The sequence below is a fragment of the Bufo gargarizans genome, chromosome 1 (genome assembly GCF_014858855.1).
Source record: "Bufo gargarizans isolate SCDJY-AF-19 chromosome 1, ASM1485885v1, whole genome shotgun sequence".
In the NCBI taxonomy this organism is placed as follows: domain Eukaryota; kingdom Metazoa; phylum Chordata; class Amphibia; order Anura; family Bufonidae; genus Bufo; species Bufo gargarizans.
Window position 1 is genome coordinate 753811589 of NC_058080.1, and position 19490 is coordinate 753831078.

General features: G+C 42.8%; 1 protein-coding gene across 2 annotated transcripts in view; it reads right to left on the reverse strand.

Moving 5' to 3' along the window:
* Nucleotides 1–19490, reverse strand: part of LOC122925100 (oocyte zinc finger protein XlCOF22-like) — a 65975-nt gene that overhangs the window by 41830 nt on the left and 4655 nt on the right. The window contains exons 6-7 of one of the 2 annotated variants that reach the window (XM_044276614.1): nt 18934–19222; nt 1597–3279 (exon numbers count right to left, since the gene is read on the reverse strand). In XM_044276614.1, the coding sequence (XP_044132549.1) occupies nt 1925–3279; nt 18934–19222 (1644 nt within the window). In that variant the 3' untranslated portion in view covers nt 1597–1924. Of the gene's footprint in view, nt 1–1596; nt 3280–18933; nt 19223–19490 lie in introns of those variants that run through there. The other variant, XM_044276615.1, reaches the window with a different exon arrangement.

The following is a 19490-nucleotide window of genomic DNA, read 5'->3' on the forward strand; positions in this document are numbered from 1 at the left end:
CATTTACACCAGCTACAAGAAATTACCTTATCTACAGACAGTACAGTATCTCAACTCATATCTTGGTGGTCTTTGTTCTTCGCACGCTTCAGATTCATCCTGGATTTCCATCATGCTGACAAAAATATCAAAGTGGATTCTCTTTCTTTTTCTTTTATTCCTGCTGATTGTATAAAGGAGCTTTGGTACTGGCAGCAAAGCCCAGTTCAGATTGCCATTTTAAATTGTTTTTGAGTACGCAGATATGCATACAATAGGGATTAATCAAAGTCTCAAGTGAATTTGGGTGAGAAGAACTTTGGCTTCACAGAGCCAATACATTTTAATGCTGTACGAATAGTGCATTAAAATCTAAGTATTTGAACTAATCGACTTCGGCTCTATAATCCGAAGGTCGATTCGCTCAAACCTAATGACTCATCCTCAGGATAAGTCATCACTTTCACATCGGCAGGGGTCCAAATCCCAGCATCCCTGCCAATCAGCTGATTCAGGGAGCCGCTGAGCTCACTAAAGCTTTGATGAGCGATGCAGGCTCCCAGTAGCTTTCCAAGGACAGCGCTGTGCATCAAACAGTGGCAGTGCTTGGTATTGCAGCTTTTTCTGGATAACCCTCTAAATCATATACTTTCCTGTACTATAATTATTAGGCACAGAATAGAACTTGAACGTGCAGTCAGTTAATTGATTACATAATACACTGCATCACTTATGTAGTGCAGTACATTACGTCTCCCAGGTAGCCTATTCAACCCTCAGGTAGCTCAAATTGTTTTTCTGTACTTCACAAACCTGGAGGCCATCCTTAGTCCTCTCACTACTATAGTAACCATAGACTGTGGCATCTGAATGACTTAAATAGCCATTAATGGAGCTTGCTACAATCCTGGCTATATATTGTGCTGATGGCGGGTATAGGTAGGGTAGGGTATAGGAAGTTAACCCTCACTCCTTATACCAGGCACCCTCAAACTGCAGCCCTCCAGCTGTTGCAAAACTACAACTCCCAGCATGCCTGAACAGCCTACAGGTATCAGCCTACAGCTGGGCATTGTGGGAGTTGTAGTTTTACAACAGCTGTTTGAGGATGCCTGCCTTATACAGTTATGTCAAGGTGGGAGAAGGGGTAAACTTGACTACTATCTTGTGAGTTTCTTGATGATTTGTTGGTTAAGCATTTCCTACATTCTGGACATGAACTGTTTTACAATGCGAGTTCCATGATGTGAAATTGGATTAGACTTTTGGGTGAAACATTTTCCACATTCAGTGCATGAAAAGGGCTTTTCCCCTTCTGTGAGTTCTTTGGTGACTAATAAGGTTTGATCTATCACCATAAAATTTTCCCACATTTTTGGTATTAAAATGTATCCTGTGTGAGTTCATTGATGTTCGATAATTTGTGATTTAAAAGTTTAATATTTCCCACATTCTGGAAAACAGATGGTGTCTTCCCATGGTGTCAATTTTCAGATGTTCAACAAGATTTGCTTTTCTTACGTTACCTTCACACATGCGTTGTTTGATTACAACAGGCAGTTCAGTTGCCTGAACTGCCTGCCTGATCAGGAAAACTGTATGCAAGCGCTTGTCATTTGCAGACTGCAGTCTAACAAATGCATTGCAATACCGGACCCATTTTTCCGGTGTCATCTGGAAAAACAGATCCGGTATTTATTATTTTCGACATTTTTAAAGGTCTGCGCATGCGCAGACCTGGAAGCCAGATCCATTTTACTGGAACACTTGATGTCGGATCCGGCATTAATACATTTCAATGGAAATTAATGGCATTCAGGCAAGTGTTCCGGAATTTTGGATCCGGATCAGTTTTTTTCCAGTATTGAGCCCCTAGGACGGAATTCAATACCGGAAAACTTTAACGCTAGTGTGAAAGTACCCTTAAGAAACATTTCCCACATTCTTAACATGAAATTGGCTTTTCCTCTGTGTGAGTTTGTTGATGTTTAACAAGTTGTTGTTTCCAAGTAAAACATTTCCCACATTCTGGACATGAAAATGGCTTATCTCCCGTGTGAGTTCTTTGATGTACAACAAGTGTTGCTTTCTGTGCAAAACATCTGCCACATTCTGAACATGAAAATGGCTTCTCCCCTGTGTGAATTCTTCGATGTACAACAAGGGTTGTTTTGTGTGTAAAACATCTCCCACATTCTTCACATGAAAACGGCGTCTCCCCTGTGTGAATTCGTTGATGTTTAACAAGTTGTGATTTCCAAGTAAAAGATTTCCCACATTCTAGACATGAAAATGGTGTCTCTCCTGTGTGAGTTCGTTGATGTTCAACAAAATGTGATTTCCAGGTAAAACATTTTCCACATTCTGAACATGAAAATGGCTTCACCCCTGTGTGAATTCTCTGATGTTCAACAAGATGTGATTTTCTTATGAAGCATTTCCCACATTCTTGGCATGAAAATGGCTTCTCTCCCGTGTGAATTCTTTGATGTCCAACAAGTGTTGTTGTGTGTGTAAAACATTTCCCACATTCTGAACATGAAAATGGCTTCTCTCCTGTGTGAGTTCTTCGATGTCCAACAAGTGTTGTTTTGTGTGTAAAACATTTCCCACATTCTGGACATGAAATTGGCTTCTCCCCTGTGTGAATTAGTTGATGTTTAACAAGTTGTGATTTCCAAGTAAAACCTTTCCCACATTCTGGACATGAGAAAGGTGTATCTCCTGTGTGAGTTTGTTGATGTTTAACAAGATGCGATTTCCAAGTAAAACATTTTCCACATTCTGAACATGAAAATGGCTTTGCCCCTGTGTGAATTCTCTGATGTTCAACAAGATGTGCTTTTCTTATGAAGCATTTCCCACATTCTGAACATGAAAATGGCCTCTGCCCTGTGTGTATTCTCTGATGTTCAACAAGATGTGATTTTCTTATGAAGCATTTCCCACATTCTTGGCATGAAAATGGTGTCTCCCCTGTGTGAGTTCTTTGATGTTCAACAAGTTGTGATTTCCAAGCAAAACATTTCCCACATTCTAAGCATGAAATTGTCTTCTTCCTTGTGTGCATTCTTTGATCTTTAATACCCCTTCTGTGACTTTGATTTTGCTTTACAGTTTGTGATGAACCAGAAGATAGAAGATGTTTAAATGGATCAAACAAGCAATTTTGGCTGTGAAGAGCTGAGGGTATATCCAAGATAGTGGCATGCTCTTCATATGTGTCTTGTGCGAGACCATGACCATTTGCTTTAAAAGCTGAAAAGATCAGATGTCCCTCTGAGCTCCCGATACAGTCATCTGCCAAAAAATAAATGGTATTATTTTTAAATACTATAACCTTGAAAATAGATTATTATTATTGTGCCAATTTTTCCATGGTGCTATACATATAAAAAGGGAGTACACATACATAAAACAGCACAAATACAATAAGCATGAACAAGATAAGTTACAAACTGGTACAAGGAGAGAGGACACTGGATGTTTATATTAAGAATTTCATACAAATTGTCAGAAAACATACACTTTGGGCATACATTTGCAAGAAAAAGTATGTGAACCCTTTGGAATGATATGGATTTCTGCACAAATTGGTCATAAAATGTGATCTGATCTTCAACTAAGTCACAACAATAGACAATCACAGTCTGCTTAAACTAATAAAACACACAAAGAATTAAATATTACCATGTTTTTATTGAACACACTACGAAAACATTCACAGTGCAGGTGGAAAAAGTATGTGAACCCTTGGATTTAATAACTGGTTGAACCTCCTTTGGCAGCAATAACTTCAACCAAACATTTCCTCTAGTTGCAGATCAGACGTGCACAACGGTCAGGAGTAATTCTTGACCATTCCTCTTTGCAGAACTGTTTCAGTTCAGCAATATTTTTGGGATGTCTGGTGAGAATAGCTTTCTTGAGGTCATGCCACAGCATCTCAATCGGGTTGAGGTCAGGACTCTGACTGGGCCACTCCAGAAGGCATATTTTCTTCTGTTTAAGCCATTCTGTTGTTGATTTACTTCTATGCTTTGGGTCATTGTCCTGTTACAACATGCATCTTCTGTTGAGCTTCAGCTGGTGGACAGATGGTATTAAAGGATAACTGTCACATTTAGACCCAAATTTCAATTTTCATATATGTAGTTACTAATAACATGATATTCCAGAATCAGTTACTATTAGACTGACTTACCCCATATTTAATAATATTCAGCCCTTAGCAACCAGTCTGCATAAAACTGCAATTTCACTATTCAGTTAAGATGGCCGCCACTGCCCTCACCCTGAGGCTAATCCCGCCTGCCCTCTCTAGCCAGTAACAATAGCCCCCAAAAGTGTCAGTAACCAGAGCCCTCCCCCCTAAAGGGTTAATCTCCTGCAGCACAAAGGGGTCCTCTTACCACATGTTGCTTTCATTTATACACTGAGCAGACGGAAGATCTCCCTTCCCTGGTCTGCGCTGCTCCAACTCTGCATCCTCCAAGTCTGCTGAGTGAGGGAGCATCTGCCAAGCGCTGGGACAGGAAGAAGTTCACACAGCCCAGGCACTGTTATCAGCTGCTGGGGAGGACCTGGCTTTAATCATTTACTTACAGTCCCTGGCTGTCAGTAATGTGAGCCTGCACACGGCGTGCTCCGTCCTTTAACAGATAGACGGACCATGCCTAGCAACCCTATTTTAAGCACAGGTAAAAGTAGGCAGTACAGGGAACAAAAATGTGGAATTAAGGGGTAATTAAATACACAGTGAAAAGTTGAAATAGGGCCACCAAGGCAATATTAATCACCACAATCCAATACTCCCCAAAAAATATATACGACAGTTATCCTTTAAGTTCTCCTGCGAAATGTCTTGATAAACTCGGGAATTCATTTTTCTTTCGATGATAGCAATCCGTCCAGGCCCTGACGTAGCAAAGCAGCCCAAAACTATGATGCCCCCACCACCATACTTCACAGTTGGGATGAGGTTTTGATGTTGGGGTGCTGTGCCTCTTTTTCTCCACACAAAGTGTTGAGTTGTTTGGAAGAAACACACAACTTTGGTTTCCTCTGTCCACAGAATATTTTGCCAGTACTGCTGTGGAACATCCAGGTGCTCTTGTGCAAACTGTAAACGTGCAGCAATGTTTTTTTTGGACAGCAGTGGCTTCCTCTGTGGTATCCTCTCATGAAATCCATTCTTATTTAGTGTTTTACGTATTGTAGATTCGCTAACAGGGATGTTAGCATATGCCAGAGACTTTTGTAAGTCTTTAGCTGACACTCTAGGATTCTTCTTCACCTCATTGAGCAGTCTGCATTGTGCTCTTGCAGTCATCTTTACAGGATGGCCACTCCTAGGGAGAGTAGTAGCAGTGCTGAACTTTCTCCATTTATAAACACTTTGCCTTACCATGGACTGATGAACAGCAAGGCTTTTGGAGATCATTTTATAACCCTTTCCAGCTTTTTGCAAGTCAACAATTCTTAATCATAGGTCTTCTGAGAGCTCTTTTGTGCGAGGCATCATTCACATCAGGCAATGCTTCTTGTGAAAAGCAAACCCAGAACTGGTGTGTATTTTTTTTATAGGGCAGGGCAGCTGTAACCAACATCTCCAATCTCATCTCATTTATTGGACTCCAGTTGGCTGACACTTCACTCCAATTAGCTCTTGGAGATGTCATTAGTCTAGGGGCTCACATACTTTTTCCACCTGCACTGTGAATGTTTACATGGTGAGTTCAATAAAAACATGGTAACATTTAACTCTTTGTGTGTTATTAGTTTAAGCAGACTGTGATTGTCTATTGTTGTGACTTAGATGAAGATCAGATCACATTTTATGACCAACTCCTGCAGAAATCCATATCATTCCAAAGGGTTCACATACTTTTTCTTGCAACTGTATGTATGGGAAATTTGGCATGGATGCTAGTAGCTGTGAAGAAAATTAACTTTCAGAATTACATAGTCAGCTTAGAGGTAATAGGTCTATCACAGCTGTGTCATGGTCTGGTGTAGTGGACCATGACACTTTTGCTGTGCCAGCTTGTTGCTGGTGGCAACATATTGTTTTGCATATTTTGACACTTCCCCTTTAAGTTGTGTGTCCCTTCCCATCCTGGTGTGTTCGGGGTTAAGAGGTGTGCTTGGTGGAGCTGGGTGTGGCCCCTGGCTCTTTTATACTGTGTTGTGAGCCTAAGGGTCAGATGGTTGTTTGCCTGCATATGGTCTTTTCCCTTCTGTTACTAGGCCTGTGGGAGACTCCAATTTATCCGTGTCGTGGATGAATCGGCCGTCTCTTATTCCTGACTTCCATATTGCAGGGACCGATAGGGTCAGTAGGGCCAAGGTTCGAGAGTATGAGCCCCCCTACCATCGAGGGCGGCTCATACAGTCAGAAGGTCAGGGATAGATTTAGGGCGGCTCTAGGAGGTGACCTGCTCCCTATCCCTGTTTTGTGGCCTAGTGTCAGTTCCCATTATGCGGTTTCCCCCACTCCCCACCGTGACAGGGTCATCAGGAAATTTAAGATTACTTACCGGTAATCACTTTTCCATAAGCCCATGACAGCACCCTTGAGAGACCGCCTCCATCCAGGACAGGAAACAGGAACTTTCGTGGAGAGCTCATAAGGAGGAGCATGGCCCCGAGACCACCAGTTAATCGCAAGAACTTGTCCTAGACCACACTCTTCTCCTTTTTTTTTTTTTTTTTTTGTATATGTATATATATATATTTTTTTAATTTATTATATATATATTTTTCCTTTTTTTTTTCTTTTTACATTAATTCTATACAGGGTGGGAATAAACCCGGGTGCTGTCATGGGCTTATGGAAAAGTGATTACCGGTAAGTAATCTTAAATTTCCCTTTCGCCCATGACAGCACCCTTGAGAGATGATTAGAATAGAAATCCCTTTATTTCTTAGGGTGGGACTACCGCCTGGAGGACTTTCCTACCGAAGGCTAGCTGTTCTCTATTGCCTAGGTCCAATCTATAGTGACGAAAGAAGGTGCCAGGCGACTGCCATGTGGCTGCTCTACAAATCTGTTCTAAGGTAGCGTCAGCCCTTTCTGCCCAAGTGGTGGAGACTGATCTTGTGGAATGAGCACCAAAACCCCCCGGGGGAGCCTTTCCAGCTGAAGAATAGGCCAAATTAATGGCTCTCACGATCCATCTGGAAAGGGTTTTAGAAGAGGCTGGGAGACCCTTATTTTTCCCACTAAACTGAATGAAGAGTTTTGAGGTTTTCCTCCACTGACTAGTAACCTCTAGATAATGAGATAGGCATCTTTTTACATCTAAACAGTGCAGTTTTTCCTCTTTTTCATTTCTCGGATTTTGGCACAGGGAAGGAAGGATAATGTCCTGCGTTCTATGAAACATAGAAACCACTTTCGGTAAGAAGGAAGGGTCTGGTTTAATGAGAACCCTATCATCTAAGATGTTAGTGTAAGGAGGCGAGGTAGAGAAGGCCGAAATCTCACCAACCCTCCTTGCTGAGGTAATTGCCACAAGAAACGCTGTTTTGAAAGACAAGGTCTTTATAGGTAACTGTTTAAGTGGCTCAAAGGGAGGTTCTGTGAGGCTAGTGAGGACCAAGTTGAGGTCCCAGGGGGGAATTGAAGGTCCAGATATAGGCCTAAGCCTGCTGATGGCTTTAAAGAATCTTCGGACCCACGGGTGGCTAGCGATGGGAGAATCAAAGAATGCACTCAAAGCGGATACCTGTACTTTAAGAGTACTTGGCCTCAAATTTTTTTCATGTCCAGCTTGCAGAAAATCTAAAATCCTACACATAGGTGGGGGATTTAAAGGATTCACCGGATCCTTGGCAAACTTCTGGAAGGTGTTCCAAATCCTGAGATAAATAGAGGAGGTGACATCCTTTCTGCAGGATAGTAAAGTGGAAACTACATTCTTGGAGAGTCCTCTACTTTCTAGGATTTCCCCCTCAAGAGCCATGCTGTTAGGTGTAACTGCTTCACACTCGGATGATTGACTGGTCCTTGGGATAGAAGATCTTGCCTCTCCGGGAGAATCCAAGGGTCCGTCAAGGATAGCTTCCTCAACCAGGTGAACCAGGTTCTTCTGGGCCAGAAAGGAGCAATTAAGATCACTGTCGTTCTTTCTTGTCTCAACTTCTGTAAGAATCTTGGAAGAAGTCTTAATGGAGGAAAGGCGTAGAGGAGCTGGTTCGGCCAAGGAAGGGAGAAGGCATCTATCCCTGTTGGTGAATCTCTCGCGCTGAGGGAAAAGAAAAGATGACACTTTCTGTTTTCTCTGGTGGCAAATAAGTCCAGATGAGGGCGACCCCAAAGTCGAACTATTTGATCGAACACCATTTGGTTCAGACACCATTCCCCCTGGTCTAGTGTATTTCTGCTTAAGAAATCTGCCACCTTGTTTTCTGTACCTTTTAGATGTATTGCCATAAGGAACGGAACAGAAGGAATTATAAGGGAAAAGATATCCGTTGTTAACTGCATAAGATTTTCTGATCTGGTTCCTCCTTGTTTGTTCAGATAGGAGACAACTGTGGCGTTGTCTGAAAAAACCTTTATAGATTTTCCCTGTAGTAAAGGAAGAAACTCTTTTAAGGCGAAAAAGACCGCCCTCAGTTCCCTCATGTTTTGGGAGTCTAGACTCTGCTCTCTTTCCCAAACACCTTGTCTTAAGTACCCTTGGCAACAGGCCCCCCAACCGGAAGGACTTGCGTCGGTGGTAAGGGTAACAAAATTTTGTTGGATCCAAGGGAGCCCCTGCAGGATTCAGCCACCAGTGAAGGGACTGGATCACTTGGGGGGTGAGTGTGAAAGGTGTATCTAATGGGCGGAGGGAACCCTGCCACTCCTTCAGAATTTGCCACTGTAGGGGTCTGGAGTGAAGATGGCTCCAACTGACCGCTGGTATAGTGGAAGTCATTCTGCCCAAGACCGCCATTGCTTGTCTGATAGTAGGGTTCTCTGTCGATATCAGGGACTGAACCTGTTGTATTAATCTCTGAATCTTGTCCTGGGGTAGAATACAGAGTAGTTTCTTTGAGTCCAGCATCATCCCCAGAAAGACACAAACTTGGGAAGGTATTAAATGGGATTTTTCTCCGTTTATTTGCCAGCCGAGGTCTTCTAGGATCTGCACTACTTTTTTGAGGTGTACTTCTAGAATGGATTTTGACTCTGCTACCACCAGGAGATCGTCTAGGTAAGGAATCACTAAAATGTCTTTTTCCCTTACATGAGCCATGACTTCTGCCATGACTTTCGTGAAAAGTCTGGGAGCTTGAGAAATCCCAAAGGGAAGGGCTGTATATTGTAGGTGCTGGATGTGACCTCCTATAGAAACAGCGACTCTGAGGAATTTTTGACAGTCTAGCCAAATAGGAATGTGGTAGTACGCATCTCTTACGTCTATCGTAGCCATGAAGCATCCCCTGAATAGATGTCTTACAACTGATTGGATCGACTCCATTCTGAATTTTTTGTAAGAGAGGAATTGATTTAAATCCTTTAGATTTATAATAGTTCTGAATGTTCCATCCGGTTTGGGGACCAGAAAAAGGGAGGAGTAAAAACCCTCGCCCTTCTCTGCCTCCGGCACCGGAATTAGAACATTTTTTCGAAGTAGGGATGCAATCTCTTGTTGTAAAGCTAGATTTTTTCCCGGGTTTCCTAGAAAATTCGTGATTTTGAATCTGTCCGGTGGGTGGGAGACAAACTCTAGACAAAACCCTTCCTTTATAACGCGTAAAATCCAGGGACTTGAGGAGATTTTTTCCCAGGCGTAGAGGAAGAGAGAAAGTCTGCCCCCCACGGGAGAGAAACCGTCATTGCTGTGATGGTTTAGAGGTTGAGGAGGATTGGGAACTGAAGAGGAACCCCTTGCTTTTCCTATTCTTGTTGTCAGCTCTGAAGTCTTTCCTCTGCCCCCTAAAAAAATCCTTCTTGTTTTTGCGAAAAAAACTTTAGTTTTTTCGGGGGTCTGGAGACAGGGAATCCTTTTTTATTGTCCGAGGCTTTATCCAAAAGGTCGTCTAAGACGGATCCAAAAAGATAATCGCCCTGACAAGGAATTGCGCAAAGCTTATTTTTAGATCCAGTGTCTCCCGACCAACCTTTTAGCCAAATAGCTCGTCTGGCTGAATTTGAAAGAGCAGCTGACCTAGCATTTAATTTTAAAGCATCTGCCGATGCGTCAGAAATAAAATCTACTGCTTTAAGTAGAGTGGGGAAAACGGTTAACAATTGATCTCTCGGGGTCTTATTCTGGATGTGAGATTCTAATTCTTCTAGCCATAATTTCAGAGACCTAGCAGTGGATGTGGCGGCAATATTTGGTTTGAACGCTTGAGCTGAGGTCTCCCAAACTTTTTTTAGGTAAACCTCTGCTCGCTTATCCATAGGGTCTTTAAGAGAACCCAAGTCCTCAAACGGAAGGGCCGATTTTTTTGAGATTTTTGCAATAGGTGCATCCAATTTAGGAGGTCTGTCCCAGTTTACTGAGTCTGCCTCGTCAAAGGGATATTTCCTTTTCACATTTTTTGGAACAAAAAATTTTTTATCGGGTCTTTTCCATTCCTTCTGTATTAAAAACTTTATATTCTCGTTTACGGGAAATACTCTAGATTTTTTCTGCCCGAGATCACCAAACATGATATCCTGAACGGATCTTGGGTCTTTGGGTTCGTCTACTTTCATAGTCGCACGAACTGCTTTTAGTAAAGCTTCCGTATCATCCGGGGAAAAAAGTGGCCTGCCCGTGGATTCTTCATCCTGGGACGAGTCTGGGCTATCTAGGATTTCTCCTGTATCACTATCCTCTAAAGGATCCGAGTCAGATTTATTAGCCGTGCTTGATCTGGTTCCCAGGGAGGTAGAGGCTACAGAGGGAAAGCTCTTTTTGAAATCTTTCAGGGAATCCGAGACCTCCGTCTTCACCATCTCCCTAATACTCTGCAGAAGGGATGGGGACTCCTCCTCCACTAGTTTCTCAATACAAGATTGACATAGTTTTTTCAACCAAGAGGGGGCCAGTTTCTTTTTACAGACGGCACACTCCTTCCCTCTGGTCTTTGAAATTGCCTTTCTAGGGCCCTCTTTTGTAGTCTAAATGCAGGAAGAAAAGAGAGGGAAAGGAGATTTAGCCTAACTAAAAGGAAAATAAATGGTGGGGAATGATCCCCCTTAACCCACCAGGAGTACCGGTCTGCTCTCATGACCCTCCTGTTGATCGGCGCGTTGGGCACTCTCCTCCTCCATACTGCTGTGGGATAGAGTGACTCCCCGGATCCAAAAGAAATCTGGCTTCCTTCAGGCTGGCTGGCTGGCTGGGCTGCTGCTGACCGTGCGCCTGTGGGTCCAATCTCCTCGGTCGGGTCCTGCTGGAAACCCTCTGCGGCCTAAGTAGGAGAAGGCACTTCCTACTTCCGGAACGCACGCCACGTGCGTTCCAAAAAACCGGAAGTCTCTACCGAGACCCGGATCTCGCTGGGATCGCGAGATTTTAGTTCCCCCTGCGCGAGGTGAGAAGGAGGCCCCGGCCCGCCTGAACACTGTCAGGAAGGACCGGCGTGCCGGACGCACCTCTCGGTGAGCCCGGGACTGCAGAGTAGCGGCCAGCGCAGCGTAAGCCAGACCCCAGCAGCAGACACCAGACTCCGGCCGGCGGCTCCTAGAGGAGACTTATGCCAGAACAGGGTAACCCCACTTAGATAAATTCCTCCGGGGCCCTGCAGCCTAGCTTTTCTCCTCTTCTCCACGAACCGTCTTCTGTCTAGGACAGGAAACAGGAACTGGTGGTCTCGGGGCCATGCTCCTCCTTATGAGCTCTCCACGAAAGTTCCTGTTTCCTGTCCTGGATGGAGGCGGTCTCTCAAGGGTGCTGTCATGGGCGAAAGGGAAATTACCAGTTTAAATTACATTTTTATGTTTTTTTTTAGAATTTTGGTTTGAGGTTTTTTTTAATAATTTTTCAATGTTGCTATTTATATTAAATATATACATATATTTATACATATAATCATACAGTTTTCACACTGGCCACTATGAGTAAAATATGTTAATGAAAAATGAAAAATCCTAAGAGGTTAAGATATACCGATTATTTGAATTTTATTGGTGGAGAAACACCCATGTGATTTGTCGTGTTTCATGAATGAAGTTACATTTGACATAGATTAATATGAAAAAAGCTGTGAAAAACATCTATACTACAGGTTATGCTTTTCAAGTTTTTGGAGCAATATGATTGTTCACTTTTTTAAGAAAATGAAAATGTTTGTTCTAAATGGATTAGCGCAGCAGAGTGACGAAGAGAATTAAGGAGGAGTTGAAGGGTGGATATTCAAACACAAAAGTGTTGATGATTGAGGTCAATGCCCCTGACGAAGCTCAAGGCGAAACCCGGGTCGGGCGTGCATAAGGCTGCTGCTTTTATTTGAGAAATGCTTATATTTTTTTAATGGAATTGTGAGTATAATAAATACCTATTTTATACAAATTGGAGACTGGTACCTCACTTTTGTAGCGAACCCCTTATAGGATCAACATCGGGAAGGAGGACCTAGATGGAGTTGCTCCTATAGTGTCTTTTGAAGTGTCTGAATACTGCTATGCGCTTGTAAGTATAACTTCAGGTGTGCTTGCGTTTGACAATAGCAGTACTTCACTATCAGTGATTTTGGTATTCCATAGGAGTCAGTGGAGAAAAAGGGATTCCTGTGGACACTAATGATTTACCCATACGTGCAGGAGTGGATACTCTGATTCTGGAGTGGTCACCTGAAATACGCGCGGTCTACCAAAAACGCATTTGAACTGAGTTTGAATTGTACCCACATCACCTTGGACCTGCTGCGGCTATTTATCCAGGCAACGTAACAGAATAATTTGGTTTTCTGCTAGAGATGAGTGAACTTCTTGAAAATAGTTTTGTGTCCAATTTGTTGAATTTAAAAAAATATAATTTTGATTGGTGTCCAAATCGATTCTATTGGGCTGAAAATTGGTATATGACAAACTACGATTTTATTATATTTATTTTTTATCTCTTTTTTTCTGAATTTTTGCCCTCCCCACCCTCAGACCTCGTCACGTGTTTTGCGTTTTCATATTAGAAACTTTCCAAAAATTGTCTTTTAGACACAAGGCATTATGGGAAAGAACTGTGGGTTTTTGGGACTAGACGTTCAAAAATTACCATATTTTCCACTTTATAAGACGCACCTAGATTTTTGAGGAGGAAAATAAAAAAAATATTTTGAACCAAAAGGTGTTCTTTTGGTGGGTTTTGAACTAATGGTGGTCTGTGAATGACGCACTGTTATGGGGGGATCTGTGGATGATGCACTGGTATGGGGAAATCTGTGGATGACGCACTGTTATGGGGAAATCTGTGGATGAAGCACCGTTTTAGAGGGATCTGTGGATGACGCACCGTTTTAGGGAGATCTGTGGATGACGCATCGTTTTAGGGGATCTGTGGATGACGCACCGTTTTAGGGGATCTGTGGATGACGCACCGTTTTAGGGGATCTGTGGATGACGCACCGTTTTAGGGGATCTGTGGATGACGCACCGTTTTAGGGGATCTGTGGATGACGCACCGTTTTAGGGGATCTGTGGATGACACACTGTTATGGGGGGGATCTGTGGATGATAGACAGAAAACTTAAAGCAGAGGTCAGGCCGGCAGCGTAACGTCACTCATGCTCCTGCCAGCTTCATTAATGAAGTGGGAGGAGCATGACTGAGTGAGTAACATCACGTGCCGGCTAAGTACATTACAAGGGGTTCAGTGCACCAAAGGGCTCTGTGACCGTACTGAGGACAGGGTGACAGCTCAACCCCCGTTCAAGCTATGAACTTTCCAGTCAGGGTGTATTAATGTGCCTGCCCCTGTACATACACACGTATGTTAATGTAATGAGAAACAATGTTTTGTTCTGCACAGCTTCCAAAAATGATGTGTTAATGGGGGCAGAATGTCTGTATTTATACATGCACAAGTGCTAATTGTCAAAAGAAAGAGTAGCAGTTCTAAACAAACTTGGAAAAATTCTCCCTTTTAATTGGGAGCAGCAGCAGTACAGTTTGAATGTGGAAAGGGTAGCGCAATAGTTGCATATAGCCACAAAAGTAGAGGCAGCAGCACAGCATGGAATAGACAAGGCAGTAGATGTGTGTTTAGGTGTGTACCAATCCATGCCTCATTCAATCTGACAAAAATAATGTACACTGGCATCGGACAACTTTGTTTGGGTGTCTTGATGCGCTGAAACTCCTCCTAGATGAAACTAGATTCTGGGCATCACAGTACAGAGAGAGCAAACTAGGCCAGTTCCAGCCACTGTTCCACTCTGCCTGCCCAGAAGTCCATGGAATCAGGGATGCTAGAGAAAGGCCTGAGTCAGGATTATTAAATAGTATGTCTCCTTTTGCCGATTTGCACCAGCCTGGTGTGGCACATGAAAAAAACTGCTCAATCATGTTGATAATACTGAACCACTTGCTACAAGGTCTGTTGCTTGTGGTAGTTGAGTCGGTCGGAGGTGGATGCCTTTGGGGGGGGTTAAAGGGACCTCCTGGTCAGATACATGTGTAGTAGGCATCTGCCCAATGAAAACAAGCTGCATACACACTGTATCCTGGTAATAAAGCAATTTGACCTCCCTTTAGGCAACAGGAAAACATTCTGGCTATACATTGCCTCTGCTCTTAATTGCTGCCAGCACCCTTCTCCTCCTCAGGACCCTCATTCAACCCACAGGTCCTGTCCAACACACAATCATCATCATTCTCACCCTTTATGTCACATTTTTTAGACTGTGATTGTGGCCTTCTTTCCTCCCTTCTCCATCCCTTGCTCTGCATTTGCCCCAAGAGTCACCTTAGCTATCATTGCCCCTACCACCACCACCACAAGTGCCACTACTATGACCACAGCTATGCGTGGGATCCACCACCTCCGCTTGAACAATCTCCTCATGGCAGTCCAAATGCTGACTGTTCTCAGACACTATCTTGAGTATCTTCCATAGCACATGTGGTTTTGTTGCATCTTCTTAGAAAAAATGAAGGCACTCCACTAGGAGTGGCCAGTGCAGACAGAGAACATGCAACTGAATGGCTTCTAAGGGGTTGCAAGGAGGAGGAGGAGGAGGAGAAGGAAAAATGTGGTGACGCCTGGCTCCAATGCACGGTGTCAAACTGAGATGTGACATCCACATCATCTAGCTGTGACTGAGACATACAGCCACAATCTCATCCTCTTTGTCCTCAATAATAATATGGCGCCTATCAGAAGCAAGGGAGAACTGTAGCCTACTACTACTGGCCAGATGGCTTGTGCTGCTACTACCCACATTATGACTCTCTGATGACAAGGCCTGGGTCTTTCTTTTTCCACAATTCCATTTTCTAAACATTTATTATGAGGCCTATAAATGAAAAGTCACAGGTTTCCTGTAAATAAAAAATCATAGGTATGGTGCACTGATTATTATAATGTGCTAGCAAAATTGCAAGTGTTCTCTCTTGAAAGGGGTTCTCTGGGAATTAAGAAAATGAAAATACTTAAATATTACTTTATAATAAATATATTTCCAAATAGCTTTCAATTTTTATTATGGGTAATTTTTTGGGGAGAGCAATCATCAGGCGAAACAAAATGTCCGTTATCCTACCAGTACACATAGAACCTGTCCTAATCACAAGTTACTTCACAACACTGAGGTAAACAGCTCCCTCATCCACCTCTCTGCTCTACTTGTCAGGGATTATGATCCTGAATACAGCTGATAAGAACTTTAGCTTAATCTCTGGGCAATTTAGTTCAGAGGAGACATGAAGTACAGAGAGGATGGACAGGACAAACTGTGGTGATATGGAGCTGTGGTAATGGAGACTGCATACAAGTGCTGCTGCTCATTACCCCACCCTCCTCTCTATACTTCATGTCTCCTCATCATTTTCATTCCCACAGAGCAGAGAGGAGGATGAGGCAGCTCTTCAACTCAGTGTTGTGAAGTAACTTGTCCTCCTGTGTGATTAGGACAGGTTCTGTGTGTACTAATAGGACGGCGGCAATTTTATTTCTCCTAGTGATTGCTCCATAGACAAAAGGAGCTATTCTAACTAATGAAAGGTATTTTGGAATATATTATTATAAAGTAATAAATAAGTATTTTCATTTTCTTAATTCCAGGAGAACCCCTTTAATTTAAAGACAGACATGCAACTAAATGTCCATCTCCTACAAACACACTGCAGACTGTTATTGACAATTTTTTACTAATGCAAGTTTTGCAGTAAATGTGTTTGAACTACAAGTTCTGTTGCAGAAATGCGTTTACTAACACAGATATAATAATGCCATCTTTGAGGTATAAATGTCTTTGAACCACGTGTTTAATAATATGGGTATAAAAATTGAGTTATTGCCATGTAATGCTTTTGCTATAGTACAATACATTTAAAAACACAGGTTTAATGCAGTGAAATGGTTTTTAGACGAAGAAAAAAAAAGGGCACCTGCTCAGTGTTTGCCGCAGAATGCTATCTGAGTGCTGGCAATAAGTCTACAAATGGTAGAAATTTGAGGATTTAAAAAAAAAAAGCTGTCTGTTCATTTACAGAAAAAAATAGTTTATTTTTCTCACACAGATCCGTCCTGGCACTGGGGACAGATCCGTTTTCTCTGACACAATCTGGCACAATAGAAAAGGTATCAGTCCCCCATTGACTTTCAATGGTGTTCAAGACAGATCCGTCATGGCTATAGAAAACATAATACAACCGGATCCGTTCATGACGGGTGCATGCGGTTGTATTATTGTAACGGAAGCGTTTTTTGCAGATCCATGACGAATCCGCGACAAAAGCTAATGTGAAAGTAGCCTAAGACAGTGATGGAAAAACAGATCACAATCTAACAATAGACCTCACAACAAGGACCAGTAGATCATGGTGTTAGGCCACCAGCAGACTGTTCTCTCACAGTTCACTTCTGAGTTCAAGCCAACATCTTCATAGGGTCATGTTCTCTTCTGTCTAAAGAACCTTCACCGAAGGGTCACGTGACCAAACATCCTGCTGTATATACACAATGCCATAACAACACACAGCCTGGACACTAGGTGGCAGGATAGCAGTGGACATAAGTCATAAAGATCTCAGGCTCTACTGAATGGATGCACATTACAATAAAACAAACTTATTATATAGCACTGAGGCAGATAATAGCGGCCAATTTAAAGGCACAGTAATAAACCATAGAAATAACTGTTAGGACTCTTTCAGACAGGCGAGATTTCCGCGCGGGTGCGATGCGTGAGGTGAACGCATGCATTGCTCCCGCACTGAATCCGGACCCATTCATTTCTATGGGGCTGTGCACACGAGCGGTGATTTTCACGCATCACTTGTGCGTTGCGTGAAAATCGCAGCATGTTCTATATTCTGTGTTTTTCACGCAACGCATGCCCCTCAGAAGTGAATGGGGCTGCGTGAAAATCGCAAGCATCCGCAAGCATGTGCGGATGTTGTGCGATTTTCACACATGGTTGCTAGGAGACGATCGGGATGGGGACCCGATCATTATTATTTTCCCTTATAACATGAATACAGAATGCATAGTACAATAGGGCTGGAGGGGTTAAAAAAAAAATATATAATTTAACTCACCTTAATCCTGTCACGGCGGACGATCACTCAGACACACAGATAAACCAACAACCAGGCTCTAGACGAGAAGCAGCAGAAGGGTCACCTCCTAGCTAATCCCTGACCTCTCTCCCTGCACTGCTCAGCCCACATTCAGACCTTGGTGGTAGGAATGATGTGTCCCCGTGCCTGGGCTAAAACACCCTAGAGTCCCTGAGATGGTGAAAAGGGGAAAAAGGAGCAGCCTGCTCGCACAGAACCTGGATGGGAGAGATGACACCAATACAACCTAGACAGCAAACAACAAAAACTGAAACCACACTTATCTTTTCTGAGCTGGAACAGACAACCTTCCTTCCTTGCTTCCAAGGCCAGACTGATTTCTATAACCCGCCCAGAGCACTGGAATTGAGAGCCATTTAAACTAATGACCCCACCCAGTGCACCTGATGGGAGGCGGATCCAGCACGACTCCAAAACAAAACACTAAACACGTGCTGCTGTTCTGGCTGACATCCACACATAGTCAGAGCAGGACATGACAAATCCACTTGTTCGCACAGCCCGGCTTCTCTTCTGTCTTCATCTTTGCTGTGCACAGTAAAAGGACCTGTGGTGATGTCACTGCTTTCATCACATGGCCTGTCACTTGATCCATCACCATGGTAAAAAAAGATCATGTGATGGACCGTGTGATGAGCGCAGTGACGTCAGCAAAGGTCCTATTCTTTAAAGAAGAAGACAGAAAAGAAGCCGGGCTGCGCGAACAAGTGGATTAAGGCGAGTTAAATCTTTTTTTTTTTTTTATCCCCTCCAGCCCTATTGTACTATGCATTCTGTATTAAGAATGCTATTATTTTCACTTATAACCATGTTATAATGGAAAATAATACAATCTACACCTAACCCAAACCTGAACTTCTGTGAAGAAGTTCGGGTTTGGGTACCAAACATGGCGATTTTTCTCTTGCGCGTGGAAAACGCATTACAATGTTTTGCACTCGCGCGGAAAAATCGTGCATGTTCCCGCGACGCCGTGTGAAACCAGCCTTAAGCACATTTATAGAAACGTCGGGGTGGGGTCTATCCTCACCTCACAATTCTAATAAGACCAAATAGTTCCTTAGTTCTAAAAATTAAGCAAATACTTTTCCCTCATCAGTACTGACAGCATATAAATAAATCGAGGCATATTTTACTTTAGCAGCAGGTGTTTTCACCTTTAAAAGTCTCATATTTTTATACATATTTAATATGTATTTTGGCTGCTCTGTTTATTTGTATCTACTCACCTGGGTGGTTATCTGTAGGAATGTCTTGCTTACACTGGTCATCACCCCACATATATGTCTCTGTAGAAATTTCTTCCTTACACTGGTCATCACCCCTCACATATGTCTCTGTAGAAATTTCTTCCTTACACTGGTCATCACCCCTCACATATGTCTCTGTAGGAATGTCTTCCTTACACTGGTCATCACCCCTCACATATGTCTCTGTAGAAATTTCTTCCTTACACTGGTCATCACCCCTCACATATGTATATGTAGAATTAATATTACTCAGTTCCGCATTCAAAAGCTGTAAAAACAAAGAATATCATTATCAGTATCAATCATACAAATAACTTAATACATTTTCAAAAAGAGTAGAGAGGATGATTAATTATCACAACAACCAAAAATAAAACATGATAGCACTATTTATCTTATGGCTGTAGATCTTCTACAGCAGAACATTTAGATCAGGCATCCTCAAACTGCGGCCCTCCAGCTGTTGTAAAACCACAACTCCCACAATGCCCTGCTGTAGGCTAATACCTAAAGGGTGTTCCGGCATGCTGGGAGTT